The sequence below is a fragment of the Pangasianodon hypophthalmus genome, chromosome 28 (genome assembly GCF_027358585.1).
Source record: "Pangasianodon hypophthalmus isolate fPanHyp1 chromosome 28, fPanHyp1.pri, whole genome shotgun sequence".
NCBI lineage: Eukaryota > Metazoa > Chordata > Actinopteri > Siluriformes > Pangasiidae > Pangasianodon > Pangasianodon hypophthalmus.
Window position 1 is genome coordinate 12,065,472 of NC_069737.1, and position 23,630 is coordinate 12,089,101.

At 37.1% G+C, this 23,630-nt stretch overlaps 1 protein-coding gene across 9 annotated transcripts in view; it reads left to right on the plus strand.

Moving 5' to 3' along the window:
* Positions 1 to 23,630, plus strand: part of prom1b (prominin 1 b) — a 55,361-nt gene that overhangs the window by 25,440 nt on the left and 6,291 nt on the right. For 3 of the 9 annotated variants that reach the window (XM_053231125.1, XM_053231122.1, XM_053231124.1), the window contains 18 exons: positions 1,790 to 2,007; positions 2,438 to 2,512; positions 2,712 to 2,775; positions 4,984 to 5,143; positions 5,689 to 5,841; positions 9,384 to 9,507; positions 10,444 to 10,547; positions 11,360 to 11,444; positions 11,580 to 11,726; positions 13,367 to 13,438; positions 15,701 to 15,793; positions 15,912 to 15,929; positions 18,145 to 18,198; positions 18,308 to 18,388; positions 18,753 to 18,821; positions 18,913 to 19,002; positions 21,006 to 21,121; positions 23,527 to 23,608. In XM_053231125.1, the coding sequence (XP_053087100.1) occupies positions 1,790 to 2,007; positions 2,438 to 2,512; positions 2,712 to 2,775; positions 4,984 to 5,143; positions 5,689 to 5,841; positions 9,384 to 9,507; positions 10,444 to 10,547; positions 11,360 to 11,444; positions 11,580 to 11,726; positions 13,367 to 13,438; positions 15,701 to 15,793; positions 15,912 to 15,929; positions 18,145 to 18,198; positions 18,308 to 18,388; positions 18,753 to 18,821; positions 18,913 to 19,002; positions 21,006 to 21,121; positions 23,527 to 23,599 (1,796 nt within the window). In that variant the 3' untranslated portion in view covers positions 23,600 to 23,608. Of the gene's footprint in view, positions 1 to 1,789; positions 2,008 to 2,437; positions 2,513 to 2,711; positions 2,776 to 4,983; positions 5,144 to 5,688; positions 5,842 to 9,383; positions 9,508 to 10,443; positions 10,548 to 11,359; positions 11,445 to 11,579; positions 11,727 to 13,366; positions 13,439 to 15,700; positions 15,794 to 15,911; positions 15,930 to 18,144; positions 18,199 to 18,307; positions 18,389 to 18,752; positions 18,822 to 18,912; positions 19,003 to 21,005; positions 21,122 to 21,427; positions 23,609 to 23,630 lie in introns of all 9 variants that reach the window. The other 6 variants (XM_053231127.1, XM_053231128.1, XR_008301212.1 and 3 more) reach the window with 5 other exon arrangements.

A 23,630-nucleotide genomic window follows, 5' to 3' on the forward strand; every position in this document is an offset into this window, starting at 1 on the left:
CCTACTGTATATCTAAGCAGTTAAATGGGTTAAATGCTTTGCTTGATAGCCTGAAGTGGTTTCCTGGTGGTTCTGGGATTTAAACTGACAGCACATTGGCCTTTCCATGTGATTTACTATGATTTACTATGCCCCCATGCCACTACTACACTTCAAAGTATGGACCATTTCACACTTTTGATGTAGGTGATGTACTGTAGGTATCCAAAATGATTAAATTATGATGACTAACTAAGCTACAGCATGTGCCAGAAAAAATGTTTCTATGTTTCTACATTTCTACATGAATCGCCTGATTATACTGAATCAGAATAAATATCACTTTAAATGGTCTCTTTCAGGAATCTTTGATGTTTGATGGTCCAAAAAAATCTGTATATGTGAATATGAGTCTGGATGAATGTGTTATTAGTTCATTGTATGAATCTGTGTGAGTTGTCTCTAACCTGTGTGTACGTATGGTTGTATCCTCATTTTGCATGTGTGCATGTTGGGTCATATGTGTTTATGTGTTTAACAATGTGTATGTGCCTGTACGGTTATGTGTGTGTGTGTGTGTGTGTTTGTAGTTATTACTTGAGCATATGTGTGATTGTGTCTGAGTTTAAAAGTACTTAAGTAAGGGTATTTTGTTACTGCACTTAAGTTATTTTAAGTTAATTTAGGGCGTTTTACTTTAACTGAATATAATTCAAAATGTACATTTGTACTCTTACTCATTATCATGGCCATTTTTTGCCTTTCATCTGCCTACCAGTTCTGTCGAGTGCATTTCACTATTATTTATTAATTATATGTGTTACAGTCTGGGAAAACAAGTTGGATGTCACTGTGAATTCTGGCAAACAGTAAAAAAAATAGACCATAAAATGGGTTTTGGCCCAAATTTCCTGCCTATAACATACTTTGATATATTTCTGACATACTTTGAATTTTACTTTAGGCAAATGTAAATATATTTCAAAAGTTTTGCTCAATCTTGTCCTGGGTATTTTCATGAAAAGCTCATGTTGAGTAAGGAGCCAGGTTAACAAACACAACGGTAAAAACAGTCAGTCTGTCTAAATACTCCTAATTGCCTGCTAGCTAAGTGTAATTTCCTCACACAATTAATGTCAGGCTTTGATTAGGTTGTTAGTTAGTTACACGCCATTAGTGAAATAAACATAAATCTAATACATTCAGTTGTCAAAATGTCCATGCCCCAAATACAGTTTTCTCCCTTTTCACATTTGGGGGTAAGTAGATTTTAAAATGTTCTTACTTCATTGTAATTGAGATGAGATGAAAAAGAGAAGTGTATTTCAGTTCAGAAAAAGTGTGGACTATTCCAGAAATAGAAAAAGTAAAATAGAAAATGTTGAAATATGAATATGTGTCGGTTTTCCCCAGATCTCTAGACATGTTTAAATATCCAATGAAATTCATATCAATTTCAATAAATACCATAAACAATCAACTTCACACCAATTTCAATAAATACCATAAACAATCAACTTTGCTTAATAAATATCTATTAGTCTCACTTAATCTTCAGCATGTAAAGTTACTTTATAAAGCTACTTTTCATAGGAATTGTTGAATCATATGTTTTGTTAATTGTTAAGAATATGCAAACTTTTTTTTTTTTTTCATTTTAATTTCAGCTGAAATTAATTTTTATTCTAAATATTTAACGTCCACTCACGTATATTTTTTGACTTCTAGTTTTAACTAAGATTTTACATTAATTCTATGGATACATTCGCTTCACAATCCTTTCTCTGTCCCTGTATCTGTGTGTGTTAAGCAATGCGAGACACTAAGGAGGCTTTAGAGAATGTGAGCACATCCTTAGAGACGTTACAAGAAGCTACTACCAAGCTGCGGAGGTCTTTACAGTCGGAGCGCAGTTCACTCTCAAACACACTCCACGATCCAGCCTGCAGCAGCGGAAACGCCACACACACGTGCGACAACATCCGGGCCGCACTCAACCGGCTCGCTGTCAGCGCCAACTTTAATGGGGTAAGACACACAAACACACACATACACTACACGTCTTGTATGTTTTATCGTCCTCACTATTTTGTCCCACTCTATGAGGACATTTTGGCTGAAGTAAGATAAAAGCAGACAACTTCCTTTTCAATAATCTTTACTTAAACAATAACTATATGATTTAATTACATATTATATACCAATATGGGTATTGGGCATGTTGGGCATGCAACACTACACAGCAAAAAGGACGTACACATAACTATACAAAATAAAGTGATCTAGAAAGAAAAATTTAAATGTTAGGAATGGATGGGTTTGATATTTTACTGTATTAATAAAATGGCATGCAGATTGCATGCATAATGAACAATCATTTACAGTAACTTTCCTATGCATCTTGTATTTTTGGACACACAACTTAGTCCACCTCTGCAATTTTTGTGTTATGTTGCAGCTACCAGATGTCAGTCCTCAGTTAGCAAATCTAGAAACTGTGATGGAGACGGATCTCAGCTACATTGTACAGAAGGTACTACATGTGTGTCATTTCTTCGCTTACATGTCAATCTGTCATTTAGTTCATTGTGTACTGGTGTGACAATTTTAAATAAAAGAGACATGAGAATAAACACAAGACAGCTTTTCCATTATGATACATGGAAAACCATGCTACTCTCATTATTTCCCTCTCTCTCTCTCTCTCTCTCTCTCTCTCTCTCTCTGTTTAGGGCTATTCTGCTTTTAATGACACTTCCAGGATAGTGAGCGAACAGACACAAGACTTCGTGAACAGTGAGTAAAATTTCTTCATCCATCCACTTATCTATAAACATTTATTACACTCACTGATGGCGGTATCTCCTGATATCTGATGTCTCGTTTTTACATTTTTTTTTATTTATAATTATGTTTATATCTGTTACTATAATAATATAAATAGATCCACCTGAGAGCAGGTATGTAGGAGTTCAAATAAAAGATGATAGGAATGCAAGAGATTAAAAAAAAAATCACATTTTTTGTTACTGATTTACATTTTTTAAAACCTTATCTACCACATATCATAATTACAAGCATAATCGAAAATATAAATAATTTCTTAAATGATTTTAACTAGAGAAAATATTATTTCTAGCATTGTATCACTTTTATTAAAACTTAAAAATTGGTCATCTCGACCTGACTAGAACGTAACTGTTAATTGTTACTATAATAAAGCACGAGTAGTTTATGTTCTAGTGTTCAGGTGCTTTTGCAGGTGAGTTTGATCAGCTGGATTAAGTGTCCTGAATTAAGGTTGGATACAGTCAGTAAGCTTGAGAATGAAAGACATGCTAAATTTCTGAAAGATGGATGTCCATTCTGTTTTGTGTTCTCTATACGTTTCTACTAAACACAATACTGTTCTTTTCTTCTGTTTCTGTACTCCTCTGTTTTGAACTTCAGCACTGCCCAGTAAGTCTCTCTCACTCTCTCTCTCTCTCTTGCTCTCTTACTAATGCACTTTATTTTTACTGCTTTACTACACCCTTAGTATCCTTAGGTATGATTTATCCAAATGTCTGACAGATTTTAAATGAATTGCCAAAGCCGAAGGTATTTCCATCAGCTATTACTATGTGAATATGCAGAAGAAGGAGCAACAGCATGATGTAACTCAAGGACATCAGACACACATAGACATAGACATGAGCTATTTACAAAACAGCATGCTATTTAATAGAGATATTCTAATATGCACACAGTGCTGTTGAATGCTCAATTGTGTTTAGTCCAAATGTGTTGATTGATTATATATATGTATACAGTACTATATATATATATATATATATATATATATATATATATATATATATATATATATATATATATATAGTACTGTGCAAAAGAAATGCTGTAGAGCAAAGATGCCTTCAAAAATTATGAAATTAAATGTTTCTACATTTTAAAAAATACTATAAAGAGCAGTAAACAGTAATAAATGAAACAAAGTCAATATTTGGTGTGACAGCCTGTTGCTTTAAAAAAGAAAAAATAGTATTCTCAGGTGCAGTGTGTGCAGTTTTATAAGGAAATGAGCTGTAAGTGTTACTGAGCATCTTGCAGAAGCAGCCACAAAGTCTTCTCTTCTGGAGACTCTGACTGTCGACTCGCTTCTGATTTTTGCAACGAAACCCAGCAGCCTTCATTATGATTTTTATCTGAAAAGTGTCTCTTATGTAATCTGCTGCTTTCTTTACTGACATACAAACATTTTTCTGTAACATTTAATTTTGTGCTGGAAAACTAATGTTTGGAATCTAAAACGTTTTTGTACTGAATCAATAATGTAGAAGTCATAAAATAAAAATCTATAACAAAGTTTGTACTAAAAAATATAGGGTGCCTAAGACTTTTGCACATATATATATATATATATATATATATATATATATATATATATATATATATACACAACACAGTTCAGACAGTAGTGCTAGCTCCTGCGAGGTTTATACTAATCGTTCTAATACGTCACCTTTTCTATAGTAACAACTACAAAAGGGATTTGTATGAAAGCCTGGTGAGGGAACAACTGTTTATTGCTGTAGTTTATAATAATAATGTAAGTGATAACAGGAACACAGGAATACAGACATTACACAACATTACACATAACTATAAATGAATAAAATGTACAATGTGTCTTTCAAGCTGTTTCTAAACTGATGTAGTATAAGAGGAGTAAAAGACTTTGGGATGTGCTGTTATTGGAAGGCAATCGACTTCAGCGTGGCAACGCATCACACCACCCTGTCATGTTTTATTCCCTACTTTTTATGTTTAAGTGGCTCAGCTAACCCACATGTCCTCAGACCTGACTTTTAGTACAATTTTAGTACTTTAGTTTATCACGGTTTCACCTTTCCCTCATTCTGTGTGAGACAAGCTTGGTTCTTACCTCCATGTGTACACCAATGTATATCTACATCTCTCTCTATATTTCTTTCTGTGCTTAAGAAGTGAAGGCTTTGTTGGATAAGTCAGGAGCAGAAATTGTTGCTTTCACCAATACGTTCCCGGTGGAACCAGCACTGGAGAACTTCACTCGGTTTCTGACAGAAGCAGAGAAGGACATAGAAGCGCTCTACCCACAGATTGACCAGTTTGATTTTTACAGGTAACGGGACACCAAACCGTAGTACTGTATTAGAGCTTTTAACTGTCATCTAGATCTCAAATAAAATTGTAAAAAAAAAAAAAAAAAAAGGTACATTTAAAGGTGCATTTCATTTAAAAATTATTTTTTAGAATATCAATTATCAATTATAATATCAACATCAAAAGTCAAGCACAAGTCAATTAATCAAACTCATTATTTAAAACTGAGAATATGAATTGAACTCTGAATATCTAGCTTTTCATTTTCCTGACTGATTGATGTTGATGGACCATATAATTATTTATTTTCTCCTATTTACAGAGCCTGGGATTCCACAATGAAATTTATTGTTAATACTGTGTACTGCATTAATTTTCTAAAAGATATTTCATTGACACCTTCTGGAACTTTGTCAAATAGGACTAGATATGTTCTTACAAAATCCCACTTAGAAATGCAGTCTTTCATTTAAAGTCCATTCAAATAAAAGAAAAAAATTAAATAAAAAAATATTTCCTATTCCTAAAAACAATCTTAATTTAACAATCTCTCTCTCTCCTTAGGTGGATAGGGTGTGTGGTGCTGTGCTGCATGGTTGTGCTGATCTTGGCTTTTAACCTTCTGGGTTTGATGTGTGGAATGTGTGGCCATGATAAGAACACCACACCTACAACACGTGGCTGCCTCTCAAACACAGGCGGCAACCTCCTCATGGCGTAAGTTAGATTAAACAGGTATGAGCTGAATCTAAAATGAACAGCCAATCATAGTTGTTTAATAATGAAATTTTTAATTATTTAAGTATTTAATAATTATAATGCTGCCAAATTTTGCCACATATAAAAATTATGTCCACAATTTGGTCAGCCAAGAGTAATTTTTCCATTCGTCTAAAATTCAAAAATTATATCATGGTGCTCTATTTCGGGTGTCCACCATTCTGTAGTCATGAATAGTAGCCAGTCACTTAGGAAACCCCACAGTGTAACTTAGTGAGTACTGATGTTGTTAAATGTGACATAATATGACTTCACCAGAATACAGAGTATCGTATAAACTCGTTTACTCTGAATCATGATTTCCCATATTACTGTGGTTCATAGTACTCGTGTTATCTCCAATGTATTGATTAGTAAGTTACCGTTTTAAACATAGTTAATGTTCCAAATATGGCAATATCAACAATTATTATTGTTCAGCAACTGATGAAAAACATGGAATAATATTTCAAAATTGAATACAGTAACATTATGCAATGAAGCTGGAAGACTGTTCTCTCATTAATCATTTAATCATACTTAATTACTTCAAAAGAATGCTAGATTTGTTTAGAAATAAATATTTACATGTAACTAACTAGCTATTTTTTTTTTAAATAAATGAGCAGAAACTAGCTAGTGTGAAAGCAACGAGATATATTTCTAACCACTTAGATATTGATGTTTATCATTTAACATTGCATTAAATTTGAACAAAAACTAGCCATTCATCAGTCCAATTATGTAAAAGTAAACATCTATTCTATTTGTTTGTGTGTGAAGAAGCACAAAATGTGTGGTTCTGCATGCTCAGAGTGGAAGCTGTGTTTTATTTGTGAACTCCTGCCACTAGGTGTCAGCAGTCCCCTAAACATTTCCCTTTTAACATTTCGAGAACTTGAGTAGCAGCAAACTATGACAAGCAAGCAGTCTGCTTAAGGCAAAGCTCATATACTACTACTACAGTAACGACATCTCAAATTATTAACGTTAAGGCAAGGCCATGTAAGTTATTATGAAATTTGTTAAGGTGCCAAAGAAGGCTTGTTGTCAGAAGGCTGTGTCTGATCAGGCTGCTCAGTGTCAGGAGGATGGCCTCCTGGCTCGCACAAAGGCAATTGTAGGTCATCCTCCCTGACCCTGAACTATAAGTCCTGGCTAGGTAGATTTGGGCAGTTCAGGAAACTCCTTATTCGTAAGAAGGGTGGGCTTGGCTGGCCTAAGGTCCACCTGATTGCAGCAGTATGTGGCACCCTTAACCTTCACATATGATCCAGATGTCTCTTGTCTCTGTCTCTTGTTCCTGTCTCTGCTCAGTTCTGGAAGGTCTTAGTCGGAATTGTTATAAGTTCCCGTGGCTACTTGTCTTGTACGGTTCAGCTTCTCGAACAGTGCATTTGACACAGGCAATGGTGTTTTTAGTCTGTGTGTCATCAGGCTCTGTGCTGAGCTTATGTCTGCCTGCTGTGGGAGCATTTCTCCAGAGCAAGATGCCTTTCCATGGATTATTACTGCTTACAGAGGCTCTAGACAAGGTCCCTGGAGGACTAGTGGTTAGACTTTGGTGCTCTCTCTGCCGCAGCCTGGGTTCGATTTTTGGCCAGGGAACCAACCCCAGCCACTGGGGTGCACAAGGCAGTGCACCGGATAAAACTGGGGAGGGCTGCATCAGGAAGGGTGTCGGGTGTAAAGACTGTGCCAAATCAAAAATGCGGATCAATGAATCGCCCTGGTGACCCCTAACAGGAGCAGCCAAACAAAAAAAAAAAAAACAGAAGCTCTTGACAATTCTTATAGGTCACTCTGCTTTGCCATTGGGCTTCAGATGTTTGGGGGATGTTCAAGATCCCAGTTTTGGGCATATTTCTGAAGGTGGCACAGTCAAATTGTGGGCCAGACTCCATGATAACCCAATCAGTCTGACCATAACTAGCAGAATGAACTTTGCATCTCAGACTCCTCTCTCTGCAGTGGTTGATGAGGATAATGAGCTTAGCATTGTGGTCCCAGGTGGTCTCCTCTGAATCTCCCAAGCTAATGACCAGTATATCATAACCAGTTAGCTCCACACCGCTCAGTCCATTGAGCATCTCATGGTGGCACTGAGACCTCAAATGGCAATGGCAGTGTGAGCCAATGATTCCTACCACAGGGTGAATATGTTCTAGGAAAGCTGCTTTCTTGATCACCGTAAGAACGCAATGTGAGCATTCAAGTTAGAAAATACAGTCTTTTGGGAGCTTATAAAGCACATCGTCCATGATGTAATGTGGCCTCCTATGCACTTTATTCGGGGACTAAGGATCAATGCAAATTGATAATGGGCTCACTAACTGGGGCTAGATGGCCACCGTGCTCATACTTGTACAATTGAGCCTTATCAGCTTATCAACTTTGTAAAACTCCTCTCGGGTGGTGAATTGCATCAGTCCCAGACATTCCCATGCTGAGTCTGACCGCAATTTCTAGTTTGTATCTTTGCCCCTTTAACATGCATTGCATCCTGAATATCCTGAAAAGTTCATTGCTTTTTCCTGAGTAAATGAGTATTGTTTTGCCTCTGCTTAGTTTGGCAGGATATCAGTTTCCTTTTGTCCTATTGTCTCTCAGACTTACGATGTTACATGTCACTCTTGAATCCAACCGTTGCTGGATGCTATGCAGAGGTAAATTAACAAAGCACTTCCTTCCTGGCAGAGCTGTGTACACTCCAGCCCTGGTAGAGCAAATGCGACCTTCAGCATCATCCTCCTCTCATCTGGAAGTGTCTACAGTGACTTTTCCTCCACACATTTTCAAACTGATTAAGAGTCCCATGAATCAGGCATCTGCAGCATGGACACTGTCCTCAAGTCTGCCTTGTGCAACATTTTCACCCAGAGTTCTGCAGCTCGGCAGATATCAATAGCTGATGCGAGTGTGAGCTCCCTTAATGCACTTTGGCAGACTTATCATTCAGTCTCCATGTCAGCGTGTGATACACTTCAATTCCAATTTAAGCATGTCCCAATTGCTAGCTCTGTCTCCAGATAAATAATTTCAGCTGAGGGTGTTATGGCATTAGCAGCCTTGTTAACTAGCTTGCTTTCGGGTCAAAAATAGAGAAAAAATAATAATCACCTCAGTAGATTTAAGAATGTATTCAATTTCCAAGCTTCTGTGTGTATGAAGAACCACACAAACCCTGCGGTTTTATATGTTCAGATCCAAAGCTGTGTTTTATCTGTGAAATCACATTATTTCAACAACACTGGCTACTACAACTAGGTTTCAGAAACCCCTAAACCCTTTCTCTGTTCAATCATGTCATTAACTAGCTAGCAAGGGCAATGCTAGGCATACTTCAATTTAGCTAACGTTAGACTTCTAATATTAGTAGGTCTATGATGCTGGTAGCTAATTAATGAGTTATACAAAATTCAGCACAGGCTGCATTCACAGCACAGCTGAATTAGCTTTGTTGTTTGTAACCTTTGTATTTTTCTCTTTGAAAAAATCAGAGGCGTTGGCTTTAGCTTCATCTTTTCATGGGTGCTGATGGGAGTTGTGGTCACCACTTTTGTTACTGGAGGAAATGTGGAGAAGCTCGTTTGTGAGCCTCTGGCCAACAGACAGCTGTTTATGGTAAAATAAATACACACACATTATATATATATATATACAGTATATATAAAGATGAGATGTGTATACATTCTCAGTGATGTTCTGAAAACAATATTACTCCATTCTTTGAACACACATCTGTGTGTGTGTGTAAGAGAGAGAGAAAGAGAGAGAGAGATGTTAGTTCATGTTAGCTTTGTAAAGATTTGGAAGAAAATGTACTGATTTGGGGCAGATGCTGTACAGATATTTATACCATGGTCTGTCTGAATACTCGATTCTGATTGGTTGGAAGGTGTGCGTTCAAACTGTTGAATTGCACAGGTAATTCCAGTCAGTTTACAGTTATAGTTGCATACAGTAGTTAAACAGCTTCATTATTAGTAGAGACGTGGCACAGATGCAGGTAATTCACACACACACAGCCTCTCTCTCTCTCTCTCTCTCTCTCTCTCTCTCTCGCTCTCCCTCGCTCTCCCTCTAATAACAATTTATTATAATTCATTCAAATAAATGTAATCTTAGTGCACTACTTTATCTCTGTGTATAATCTGGAGTGGGCAGAATTGTAGATCTAATGACCCGTATGTAAAAAAAATAAATAAATAATGAAAATTAATGAATATTTTTATCCTTTCAGTCAGTGACAGCTTTAACTTGTCAATGCTGCAAAGTGACCATGGTATAAGAAGTAGGATAATCCACAGCTAGGTGTGCGTTATACGATTTTAATCCCTCCACTTCGCGTCAAGTGCTTCTTTGCCTCCACTTAGCTAGCTGTGGATTATCCCTTACATATCTGGGTCCCATTCAACAACAAAATTATCAAGCCCCAACTGACTTTCTCAAAGCAGAACTGTTTGACAAATTTCAGTTTCAAAATGTCATATTTTAGTATTTATATTAGAACAGGACATAATAATAAATAGCAATTAATTAATGTTTTTTTCTATGTAGATCATAGACGCACCATACGTGGTCCATCCTGGCAAAAAGAACTTCCTCCCCGGAATGCTGTTCCAAAACCACAACATTGATCTTACCATCGGCAGCCTGTACAGGTGTGTGTGTGTGTGTGTGTGTGAATCTGTCTATACATTTTGTGTCTGTCTAAGTTTAGAACTACTTTTGTAACCCATCTTGGATAAATCTCAAATCTTTTTGCTTCTGTGACTGAGCTAATGGTGCACATGGCATCTTGCAAATGTTTTTATGTATAAATTTATTCATTCATTTGCCGTAAAGATGAGTAGTTTAGAGCCTAACAGTGGCTGGGATTTGAACTCATAACCTTCCTGTCACTGCTCACAGCGGTGTAAAGAGTAATCTTCCCGCATGAGCATGCTGTTCCCCAGTACAGTGAGGAAGAGGATGAAGGAGGAACAGAAACAGCCCAAAGATCACAGTTGTAGAATTAGCTGATTCTTGTCATTGTTATATTTCAAAATCAGCTGTCACAAACCACTTTCTTAACAAGCTTAACAATGAAAGCATTGCAAGAACGAAGCTCTTCTTGAGAGCATCTCGCAAAATGAGCACCTGACCTGAGCACCAAGCGTCAATAGAACTACACTTCTAACATAGCTAGTGCACTAGAATGTCGGTTCTTAAACCTTCGACTAGCAAATTATACCTTCAAATACAGCAGGTATATAAAATGCTAATAGTGCTTGATCAGTCATAATCATTCAGACATTAGTGATTTTTACTGATGGAAGAAAATGATATTAAGTTTGAAAAGGAAAAATTAAATGGTATCTAAAAAAAAGATGTATCTGTACAATTTTGAAGAAAAAAAAATAACACAATGTAATGGCTACTGTGTGTGTTTGCACCACAACAATAAGCCATTATTTGTGTTTTTATTTCTCAGTGATTGTTATGAGAATAATGGCATATATTCTGCACTACAACTGGAGAACCAATTCCACTTCATCCAGTTCGTCAACAGAACCGTGGTGAGATTCATCTTTGTCCATTTAAAATAAAAGCAATTCAGAATCCTAAAGAGGTTCTCCATTCATTTTTTCAGCATGTGGTGCAGAATTTAACAAGATGTCCGAAACTGAATGCACTGTATCTATGCTTTACAGAATAACCATAATCTGGCAGAGATATTTGAAGGGGTGATGGTAGACTTGGAAGGAATAATCCTGCTGGAAGAAGAAGGAAAAGATAATCTCATCAATTTTGCCAATGCAGGCCTTGGGGACATCAACTATGAGGCCTACCTTTCAGAGGTAACATGCATGCATACAACACACAAACACATACACATTTACAGTATATCAAAGTATATGAATATGATCATATATTAGTATGTCAGTATAGTATACTATGATAATAATAAAGCGGAAATATACACGATGCTACACAAAATACATGTAACAGAACATACTAAGAGAGAGAGAGGATCCATGCGCAAATGTGCTTTAATACAAATTCCGAGCATCTGCTGTGAAACCAGTTCAATGTCATTAACCAGGAAGTAGTCATATAACAATCAGGCAATAGGACAATCCAAAAGAGTTAACAAAACAAAAGAGCATCATTGATCAGTAAGACACCAGGCCCAGAATTATAACAGCCACAATATTTTGCAAGACTTTGCAATGAATGAGTGTTTGTATAATGTGGAGCTATTGTGAAACTTTTGTATGAGGTCATGTTAGACCTCAACCTCTGCTGTTGTGGAGACATCGGCCTTCCCTCCGAAGCTCAATCACTTCTCTGACGGGGCATGTCTTCAGTCTGGAAGCAGGTCAGTCTGGATGTTGAGGATGAAAATCTGTAATGAGAGATGGAATCTCTGTAGAATCACATCCACACTGACCCAGGAGGTGAAATGCACTCTGCTGTCAGAGGCAATGTCCGGTGGGATCCGGTAATATCCAAAGACCTCCTGGAACATAATGTCCCGCTGTATTCCCGGGTGAGCTGATCTTAATGAAGTGTGAATCCAGTTCATGAGTTGCCTTCTTGTGGACTGAGGCATGTAGGTTTTCTCCAGATTACACTCTGGACTTGTGGGTTTCTCTCTTTTGAGCCCTGGTTTCTCATTAGACAGAAGCCACAGTGTGAGTGTTTAGAAAGATGTTCTGCTTCTTTAATCTATTTTGGACAGAGTATCTGTCTTTGTGCTCTCGAATCCACATGGACAGTAAAGGATGTTCTGCTCCTTGCAGCCAATGCCTCCATTCCTCCAAGGCTGCTTTTATTGCCAGGAGCTCTCTATTCCCCACTGTGGAATTAAATTAAAAGGCGTATGGGTACATTTTTGACAGAACTGCTACAATCTCACTCTCTGAGACATCCATCTCTCTTTAATCTCTATGAATGATAATGATAGGCCAGAATGAACAAAAAAATGGGGCACAGGGGAATCATTCCTTAAGAGCTGGGATGCGGAGTCATCTCATTTTAGGCTACGGATCTGAAGTACTAAATGAAACTCAGGTAGAAACAGGAGAATCCTATGAACCTTTGTAGAAAGTTAGGCCCATGAAGTAATTGCTTCCAATTTGAGAGCAATGATCAAGCCACAGGACATAACTAAAAAAAAAATACATACATACATATATATATATATATATATATATATATATATATATATATATATATATATATAAAGACCTGATACTGTGATGATACTGCTTGTTCATTTTTAAATTAGCGTAGTTGTGAATGTGTGGGAAACAGGAGACTTCTTTGAGCACAGCAAAGTGCTTTTGCCAATGAACACAATGGATTTCCTGGCAAGTATCTCTTTATTTCTTGTAAATGTATTGACAACCCTGACACCCTGACCACCCACAATGATTCATGTTTAGTTCTTTTTTTGACTCTGTGTGTGTGTGTGTGTGTGTGTTTGGTTTGGCAGGTCAATAAAGGAGTAACTGTTGTAGATCTTCTCTCCTTTGCCAATGAATTGGAGGCCGAGGCAGACCATCTGGTGAGCAAAACAACTTTACCATAAAGCACCTTCTCTGTAAAGTGGAAACATAGAAACATGTAGAACTGGCGATAACAAAACTTTCTAAAGTCTAAAAATCTGCATCTGTCGAACCTGTCCATCAATGAAATAGGACCATTACAGGACCACCACTGAACAGATGTGGCCACTGGTCACTTTATTACACACACCTACCTCACTGCTGTATATTTCAATTGTGTTAATTGTGTTCTGGCTCTTCATAAGTGTCAGTTTAGATCTTTTTGGTTGGTGGTCTGTTTCTCAACCCAGCAATGACAGTGAGGTGTTTAAAAATTCCAGTTCTTGGTATACTTGATATACAAGCATATCAGTTAGACTGCTCTGCTGAGAATGATCCACAACCCAAATAATATCCAGTCAGACATGGTCCCATGGTGCTCTTTTTCCACAAGATAGTGAAGGACTGACAAGCGACATATAGCCAGTGAGTGTATATTATATGAATATATACAGTTAATTACTATTTATGCAATTAATATTGCAGTCATTTACTTATTCAGTCATGATTATGCTTAATTAATGCTTTCGTCTTTCATAACTCAAATCCATATTTGAGTTATACTGTTAAAACTGTGTTAAAAGTTACTTACTTCACTGTTTATTCACCTTGCTTCTTTGCACTACATACATTATAATGCGGTTTTTGCACTACTGTACTTACATACATGCATATATGTGTATTTATATATATATATATATATATATATATATATATATATATATATATATATATATATATATATATATATATAATATGTATGTATGTACATATTCATTTGTATATCCTGTTCATATTCCTGTTATATTCTTAACATGTCTTCACCACTGTACACTGATTGTACATACATATATAGATCACGTTTATCCCTATTTATAATACCTACTGTACCTCCTATACATAAGTCATCCATTCCTCTGTACATATCACCCTCATAGCTATATATCCTGATTTGTAATTTATTGTAAATATGCCACTTATGCACTTCTGGTTAGATGCTAACTGCATTTCATTGGCTTTGTATATGTACTTTGAACAATGACAATAAACTTGAATCTAATCTAATCTAATCTAATCTAAAAGCTATAAATCAGTGCAACTAAAGTAACAATCCAAAGCCATATTCACAACTAATCATAAGGCTAAAAGAAGTAGCTCCTACTTGGCCAATTTAGGGGAAACTCTTAAAAAATGGGTATATTAATCCTAATATTAAAGGAAAAATCCATGCTGAATAACATGCATATTTATCTTTATAATTATCATGAGATCTGTGTCAACAACTGTGTCATATAACTGCACTGCACTCTTGCTCTTGTGTTTTTTGTGAGCTAATAGTGAGACCTGAACGTAATCCCTTTATGTTTGAGATTACTGAAATTTTAAATTAAACAGCATCGTAACTATTGGCACTAACAATGTGACGTCACAAATATCACAAATATTTTAATATAAATATATTTAATGTCTGAAACGCTCAAATCCATGCCTGCTTGTGTTCCTTCTAGGATGATAGCCTATTTGAGAACCATCCCATAATCCTAGAATCCATTTTAATTAACAGTCTATATTTTCTGGTGTTCATGCATGATTATTTTCTAGCAGATAAAAATGTAAGAATGTAGCAAATACAATACAAATAATTTAGCCAACATTAGAATTTTTTTTTTTAAACAATTGTACACATTTGCTTGGAGTAGTAGTATACAAACTTCTGTGCTACACTACACACTAGCGTAAAGTAGAATGGATTGTAATAAGACGTCTTCTAGTGCACATGTGTATTTGTGATACAGATTTTAATTTAGAATTTAGTCTTTATTTGCTTTGTATATGATTACGTTTAAACATACCTTACTTAACAGAAGCAGACTACAGTATGTGCATTTATGACAAGTTATCATATAGCATTTAACCTCTGGAAAATTTGTGGACGTATGGTGGATCTGAGCCAGACAAAAGCCCCATTCATAAGGGTGACCTACACACACACACACACACACACACACACACATATAAACAAGTCAGAAAACAGAGGTGTAATGTGAAGGGAGCTGAGTGGGGGGAGTTTTAAAAGCTAAATTACTGTATGTCCATAATGATAGGAATATCACATGTGGAAAGGTTCTTTTAATGAAAAAGTTATTTTAAAAAATCCTAAGATTTGTGTGAAATGTGAAATCTACTATGACTTTAATTTCTTCTGTCTTACACCTTTTCAGCCGCGTGGTGCTCTCGGAAATGCACTAAAAGGCCATGCTAGCAGCATCAGACAGATCCATAAAGAGCAAGTAGTGCCCATGGAGCAAGCCATGGTAATCCCCCACTCACTTTGTCCACAAAACACAATAACACACAATCATTCATTTTGAATAACTGACTTATTCTATTTTTTTTTAATTCTGCTCCACTCCTTTTTATATGCAACTAAAGAAATTTGTCAGAGCCAGGGTAAGCCAGGTGTTCAGGAAATGTGAATGATCTAATATGTGAAGTTGTGCGTATTGGTTTTGTGTTTGGTTTGATGTGTGGGTCTCATGAGGGAACCAAATTCCTCTTTACACGGTTGTTGTGATTAGCATAGAATGTACTGTGTGTGTATAATTTAAAGGGCAATAACCCTCATGTTCTGTTCACTACTTAGTGACCCAGGCTATCTCTTTTCAATTACTGCAGCATGGCTTTAATCTTTGTTTTATAGTAGAAACATAATCCAGAATTAAAGTCATTATGTAGCCAGTGCTAAGAATCACAGTCAGTAGCATAAACAAGGCCAAAGGGTAATCCAAAGAGTAATCCAACGAACAAAGCAAGGGTCTAATGAACACTAAGGCAGTACAAAGGATCAAAAGCTCAAAATTTCCACACACTAAGCACAGGAGTTGCTTAAATATTCCAGAACTAGGAAGTACCTTGAAGTGATACCTGAGTTTGCATTAGTACTTCAGTGACCATGACCTCTGCTGGTGAGGAGAGGAAGTGTCCTGTTATGTAGAAACTGGGATATCAACTACAGGTGTTAATACTCAGGCAAGATGGAGCACTGGGGGTGCTGCCAAGGCGGGGAGTAAAGGCATAATCACCCAAATGGTGCTGGGCAGATCAGGGTAGCATTGATGGAATCCTGCCTACAGGAGTGGGTACAGAGCATCCTTGGCAGGGATCTATGAGCACTCCTCCAGACCATAACCCTCTGGGTCCACCAGATCCTGGAGATATCCCCTTCTTATGTGGGAGTTCAGGAGGGATCTCACAACATAAGCTGGAGATCCAATGACCATGCTGCTGGTGGAGTGTTAGAGGGGACAGCATTTTGGAGGCAGGAGTCCTGGAACTACAGTCCTGAGGAGAGTGACATGGAAAGATTTGGAAATGTGATGGTAACTGGAGCTTATACTTCACCCTGTTGATGCGACGGAGGATCTTGATGGGTCCAATGTAGCAGGACGACAGCTTCATGGAATCAAGCTCAAGTTGCACTTCTCTGGTTGACGGTCACACCAGAGATTACTCCCAACCTGTATTCAGGTACCTTCCTGATCAGCCTGGGTCTTCTGTCACTCTAGTTGTGCATGAACAGATTATCATACCTCCCCACTGCACTGGAACCACTAATTGACTGCTGGAACTTTTTGTTGTTAACTCAGGTAGCACTGGAAAGGCTTGAGGTCTGACCATGAGTGAATGAGAGATTTGGGTGATTTGGTCTGTTTGAGAGAGTAATCAGCTAGTTCAGGGAGAGGGAGAGTCTCTGCATATCCCATAAAATCCATGTGTGGATTGTGGATGATTGAACATGGAATAAAGTGTTCATAGTAACATGTTTCCTCTCCCCAAAATGCTGTACTCTCATGCCCACACTTATGCTCTTCCAGTTAGGAGCAAGATAATAAAGGCCACCTTTGAAGCTTCTGTGGATAAACAGTGAACATTGCAGGAGAAATCCTCATAATGTTTTGGCTTCTCATTCAAACTTCTCTGGTTTGAAATGTTCTTGTGGGAAACAACAGGGAGTTGACTCATATTGCTGGTATTCTCAGGTGGGTTTGTAGGTTGAGCAGTCAGCTGAACAGAACAAAACTAGATTTAAGACAAGATGAAGAACAAGGAGAAGGTTAAACAGCAAAGTCAAGAAGTAAACAACACAAAAAACACCTAGGAACTATTGATAACCAATGAAAGAACTTTACACACACTAAGAACAATTAGAACGAAACCAAGGCTTGAACATTATCAAAAATACAACAAGCAAGAATACAACAGGGAACAAAACACTGGATTCACAGATGGGGAAATATATTCAGATCTGTGGCAAGGTAATAGCGGAGCACATGAACGGTGACTGAGTGTTTTCTAAAGATTCTTTGATGAGCTGGGAAACAAACAGGGGTTGTTAATACTCGTACTGGGTGCTGAGGGTGGGGCGATGTAAAACCAGACTGACACAGTTTTTTACAGAGCCCTGCTTGTTGGAAAATCAGTTTCAGCATTGTTTCACTTTTAGAGTAATGTAAAATAGGTCTTTTCGATCTGAACAGAACATAAGGGTTGACATGTGCCACGAGTTTTTTCTGTAGGAGTCTTGTGTGTGTGTGTGTGTGTGTGTGTGTGTGTGTGTGTGTGTGTGTGTGTTGTCTATTCAAGCAATACCGTGCTTCTCTTCCAGAGCTCATTAAGTCAAAGTATCAGGTTACTACAGACCACAGTTGAAGAACTTCCTGTAAGTCCATAGCTCAAAGGCTATATTTTTGAGGTTTGCCTGTTTTTTTTTTGTTTTTTTTTTTGCAAACACACATACACTGTTCATTTATTAATTACCTCTCTTTCAGACTAAAGTGACTAATGTGCTGAGTGCCATTGATGCAGCTGAGTATCTAATTGCCAACAATGCTTCACATGTGGTCAAAAAGGTATCAGTGCTACAGTGATGACTTCATTCATTCATACACAATACATAAAGATACAAGCAGTATTATAGAAGACAATACTTTGTAGAGTTGTCAGATGTATACAGATTTTTATTACTTTAGTATCTGAATGTATGCCAATATTAATGAGTCCTATAATATATATAAACATATAGAAATAAAAGGTCATCTGGCTAAAAGGTTTAAGAAGTGTATCTTTTGACAGAAGCACATTATAAAATAGAACATGGGATCTTAATGTCTAACAGTACGAACATAATAATTCTGAGGTTTTGATATTATGAGAATATTCATAATGTATATTTATATTAAATGATGGATATTCTATTTCTTATCACTATCACAGGAGACAGATAAATACACAAAGAATCTGATGGGATACCTCAAACAATATGTTAACTGGGTTCAGCTTTCGGTGAGTGTGTGTACCTGGTTGTTCATGTAATCTATAATATAAAATTTGTGTAAAACTTACTGCTAATGCTGTCATGTGTGTTTTCCTGTAGTTAACGATGGAGGTAGCTCAATGCAAACCCATCAGTAACATCATTGACTCGTTGGAGATTGTTGGCTGCAGTTTCATAGTGGACTCAGTGGTAAGACATGCTACAACGCTTCCCCTGTGCAATAGAGTGTACATGCATGGATGCATTTAACGGACATGCTAATGAGGGTACAACACACCCAGCATACACCACAGAACAAGATTCTTACTGTTCACACTCGAAGCTCCTGAATGCTGCATACGGAAGAGGGGTGTTTTTGGAGAGTTTGTGCGTATGTGTGCGTGTGTGTATGTATTAGTGTGAGAGAGACAGGAAAAGACTGAAGGAGAGAGCAACTCATAGATGAAGAGAACTCTATACTGTATGAAATATTCAGGCTGTTTCCAAAAATGTACTAACAGGTATGTTTAAATGATGAGTTATCTGCAAATACAAATCTAAACACAAATGTATCTGTAGTCATGTTCATAGACTAATAACTCAGACATCACTGAAAAAAGAAACAAAACAAGCAACAGGTATGACTGCAGAGTCATATTGCTCGAGGTCCACCTTGGTGGAGAGTGCTGATAGCCCACCACCTGTGTGGTCAGACTGTAATGCAGGAGTACAACTCAGCAACAGTCGCGAGTGCGCTGCAGGGTGGTATTAAGCCTGCCTTAGTGAACTTGAAGCCGCATCTTCCACTTGACAAAGCTAATTGAATGCCTAACCCAACTCATGGTATAATCACCCAGATGAGTGACTGGGATATCCTACAATTCTTCGGCTTGTTAAACAGCACTAAAGAGCTTTTACATGAACCGAGAAGCCGTGACATGAGAAACGTTTGCTGTGATGGCAGATGCAGAAGCACTAAGGTTTAGATTAATACCTCCAGTACAGGCACAAAGTATAGAAATCCTACAGGCAACACTAACCAAGCAATGGAAACATGGCAGCGATGTGTGGTAGTACATTACTGAATCACTGGAAGGCAATTTGGAAGTCAGCCTGGTACAAACTGCCCTGCACCACCTGCCACTATTACCTGGCAGGTTTCTGGCACATAGACCTTAGTCACGCACTCAAAAGACAGTGAGTCATTGTTAACAAAACATATCTAACAATCACACTATTCCTGCAAAACTAGGTTTCATATGGATGGAGCTACGCAGGATATAGCATGGATCATGTCAGTGCCAACACAAAAGCCCTGAACAAAAAAAAAGGGCAAGACGATGGTCCCAGGACACAGTTAATCATAAAAGCACAGATATATCATATTTGAAAATACATAGTTGCTTAATTCATTGTCGACCACCATCAAACACGAGGGTCTGCCCACGAAGAGGTGAGATCTACAGCAACTGGCTAAACTGCAGAAGTACAGTTCAATTACAGGCGATAAAGATTATTGCCTATATGGACCAGAGCCCCTGGCCAGGATTTTTTCAAGATAATTTGCAGGTGAAATCTCTAAAGACATGTTAGCCCATTGGGTAAAGAAAGTGATTGTGTAAGCATTCTTGAACACAAGACAAAAGGCAACTTCATCCATCAAATGCCCATGGTATGGCTACCTCCTGGGTGGCATTAAGACAAGTGTTAGCTGGGGAATTTCTGATGTGATGAATTAGAATTCCTCCTCTACCTTTGCCAGATCTTTACAGACTGAATTTTGCTTCCTCACAACTCTGTGGTGATCTTCAGTACATTATAGCAATAGGACTGAGTGATTCTTATCCTCAAAAGAGTACATCAGCACCTCCACTAGTTCTGAAGGAAACCACCCTGGCAGTTTGGAACAAAAGGAAGTAGAACCATAGTAGAACCAACTTTTATAGACTACACACATGAGGTCACGGTCACAAATTGAAGACCTAGCTATTGGTACTAGGCAAGGAAGTGAGCAAACAGGAATACTCTGTTCTGAAGGAAACTCCTTTTTACTTTATTGCATCTGTAGATGGCATTAAATGACACAAATCCTGATCTGATGTCAGGATCAATATTGTATTGAAAATGAATGTGTGCAGTGTTTAATGTGTAACGTTTGTGGTAAAATTTGTAACGTTTGTGCTGTGAAATGTGTGTGTGTGTGTGCATTGCAGAACACATTCTGGTTCGGTCTGGGTGGCTGCTGTTTGTTCCTTATCCCCAGTATCATCATGTCTGTCAAACTTGCCAAATTCTACCGCAGAATGGACACAGAGGATGTATTTGAAGAGTAAGTGCGTGCACACACACACACACACACACACACACACACACAGTCATAGCTATTCACATTTGTATTTGTAGTTGCAAAGTCAAAGTGCATGAAACATTTAGCTGTTCCCAAACACCCAACAAACTGGAGTTATATAATGTTTTTCAAATGTAAACACCTTTTTGATTTTGATTGAAACATTGTTTATTAATTTATTACTTTAGGTTTGCCATATCCTTTTCCATGGTCAAAAATGCCTAATAAATCCTTTCTCCTTCTTTGTCCTCCTTTTTCTGTTCTTTTTCCTATGTTGATTACTTCCAGTTTTCCAGTACCTTGGCACTTCAGTTTTTGACTCATTTATATTACTGTCTGTTACCATTTCATCAATTTCTTTTAAAAACATTCTGCATTCATTCCAGTACCTTTTCAACAATCCATACTTTTCATTTTCCCAGTGTTTTTACTTCTTGTCCATCTTTCCTTCTTACATGTTCTCCTTACTTCTAAATTAGGGGGTAGCAGGTAACATTGCTGCCTCACAGCTCCAGGGTCACTGGTTTGATACTGCGATCAGATTACTGTTTGTGTGAAGTTTTGCATGTTCTTTCTGTGTGGGTTTCCACCGGGTTCTCCGGTTTCCTCCCACCTCCCAGAAACATGCCAGTAGGTGGATTGGCTACACTAACATACTCTAGTTGTGAATGTGTGTGCATGGGGCTCTGTGAGGGAATGGCATCCCATTCAAGGTGTATTCCCACCTTGTGCCCAGTGCACTCCATATCCACCATGATCCTGATCAGGATAAAGTGTTTATTGAATGAATGAATGAATGACTTAATTATTTATTTATTTTTTTGATCTCTGGATATTAATCTCTGGAAAAGGTGATGCAACCATAATTTAAAACAGTTCCAGATTTTTCAAATTTCATCATATTACTTTCCATTTCTTGTTTTACGTATCTTTCTTTTTTTTTTTTACTTCTGTACTCACCATTTATTTCAGTAAGGACGCCAATATCATTGGTTATCTTAGTGATCACATATGTGGCATAAATTACCCCGTGATGGTCAGGTACAGTAAATCCGTACTTTCGGTCTGCATGCCATTAGGAAGTCTTCAAATAACAATGATAGGAAGTTGATTCTATATTATTCTATATTCTGCTAGTGAATGACAAATGAATGTTATAGTATACGGTATCAGTCAAAAGTTTGGGCATAGCTGCTTATTCCGCAATTAGAATAATAGTGAAGACATGGAACATATGAGATAACACTATATGGAACTGACCAAAAAAAGTCATAAATCAGTCTTATTTTTTAAATTTTTCAAAGTAATCTTAATAACAATAAACAGCATTATAATATGGCCATTAATATGCCAAAATTCAGACTTGTATAATAGCCTGATGGGGAAAAAAAGCTTAGTGTTTTCCTATTTACAATAAAAAATCAATATTAAACACTATAACATCAAATTGTTTACTATCGTTGTAGTTTTCATGAAGTGGTTTTCAGCTGATATGGGGTTTGGCAGAGGATCTTGGGTAGCGTAGTTTGTTTCATTTGTTTCCAGAGCAAGTTGCTGATGTGACAGTAGTTGAAAATGCTTTTCCAACAAGATTCCAACATATTCTAAGCACTTGTCTTTTTTATTTGTTTCGGAAATAAATTTAAACAGAGGCACTAATGTCACTACTTACATTGCCTTCAATCAATCAATCAATCAAATGTCTTTGAAGTCAGGTGCAAACTCTTGACTGATACTACAAGTTGCTAAGTTTATTACATTTTATTAACATATCTAATGAAAAGCAATTGCTTTTTTGCATGTGCTACAATTATCTCATCTTTATTCCTTACTTACAGTCATAACCCATATAAAATAAGGAATAACCCCATTTCGTGCAAATTAGTTGGTTTAGTTGGAATTTATATGAGTAACCTGGATTGTGTGATTTATTTTTCAGCATGCTTGGCCTAAAAGTATATTTAACTATTCATATCTTTTAGTTACCAGCATGTTTCATAAATGGAGTATTACTTACTCAAATCCTCTCATTGCTGAAAGGGCTATGAATAGTTCTCAAGATGTAGGGCAACCAATTATTGAGTACGCAGTATGTAAACACCTCAATTAGTAAAATTCTGCATGCAATTTGCAATTAAATCTTAGATTCATCTGAATTCTTGACTACAACTTTCATTTGGATTTGCTTGTTAAATCATTGTGCTGACACATGGCTAGCTTGTATACTAAAAAAAGAAGTCAGACATTAGTTAACAGGATTAACTGTTGCTGGCAGCATTGGTGTTATACAGGTCAGCTCACTACATGGATAGCGTCTTCTAATAGCCTCTAACAGTAAGTAACTTTTCTCAGAGGGCAGTAACATTATACACATCTATGTGTTTCAGTAAACAGTGGTGGAAGCTAAAAGCTCAGAATTTCAGGAAAACAGAGATAGAAGAGACTTCGCACAAACAATGAGACTACACTGTAAGAGCACTCTAATGACTTG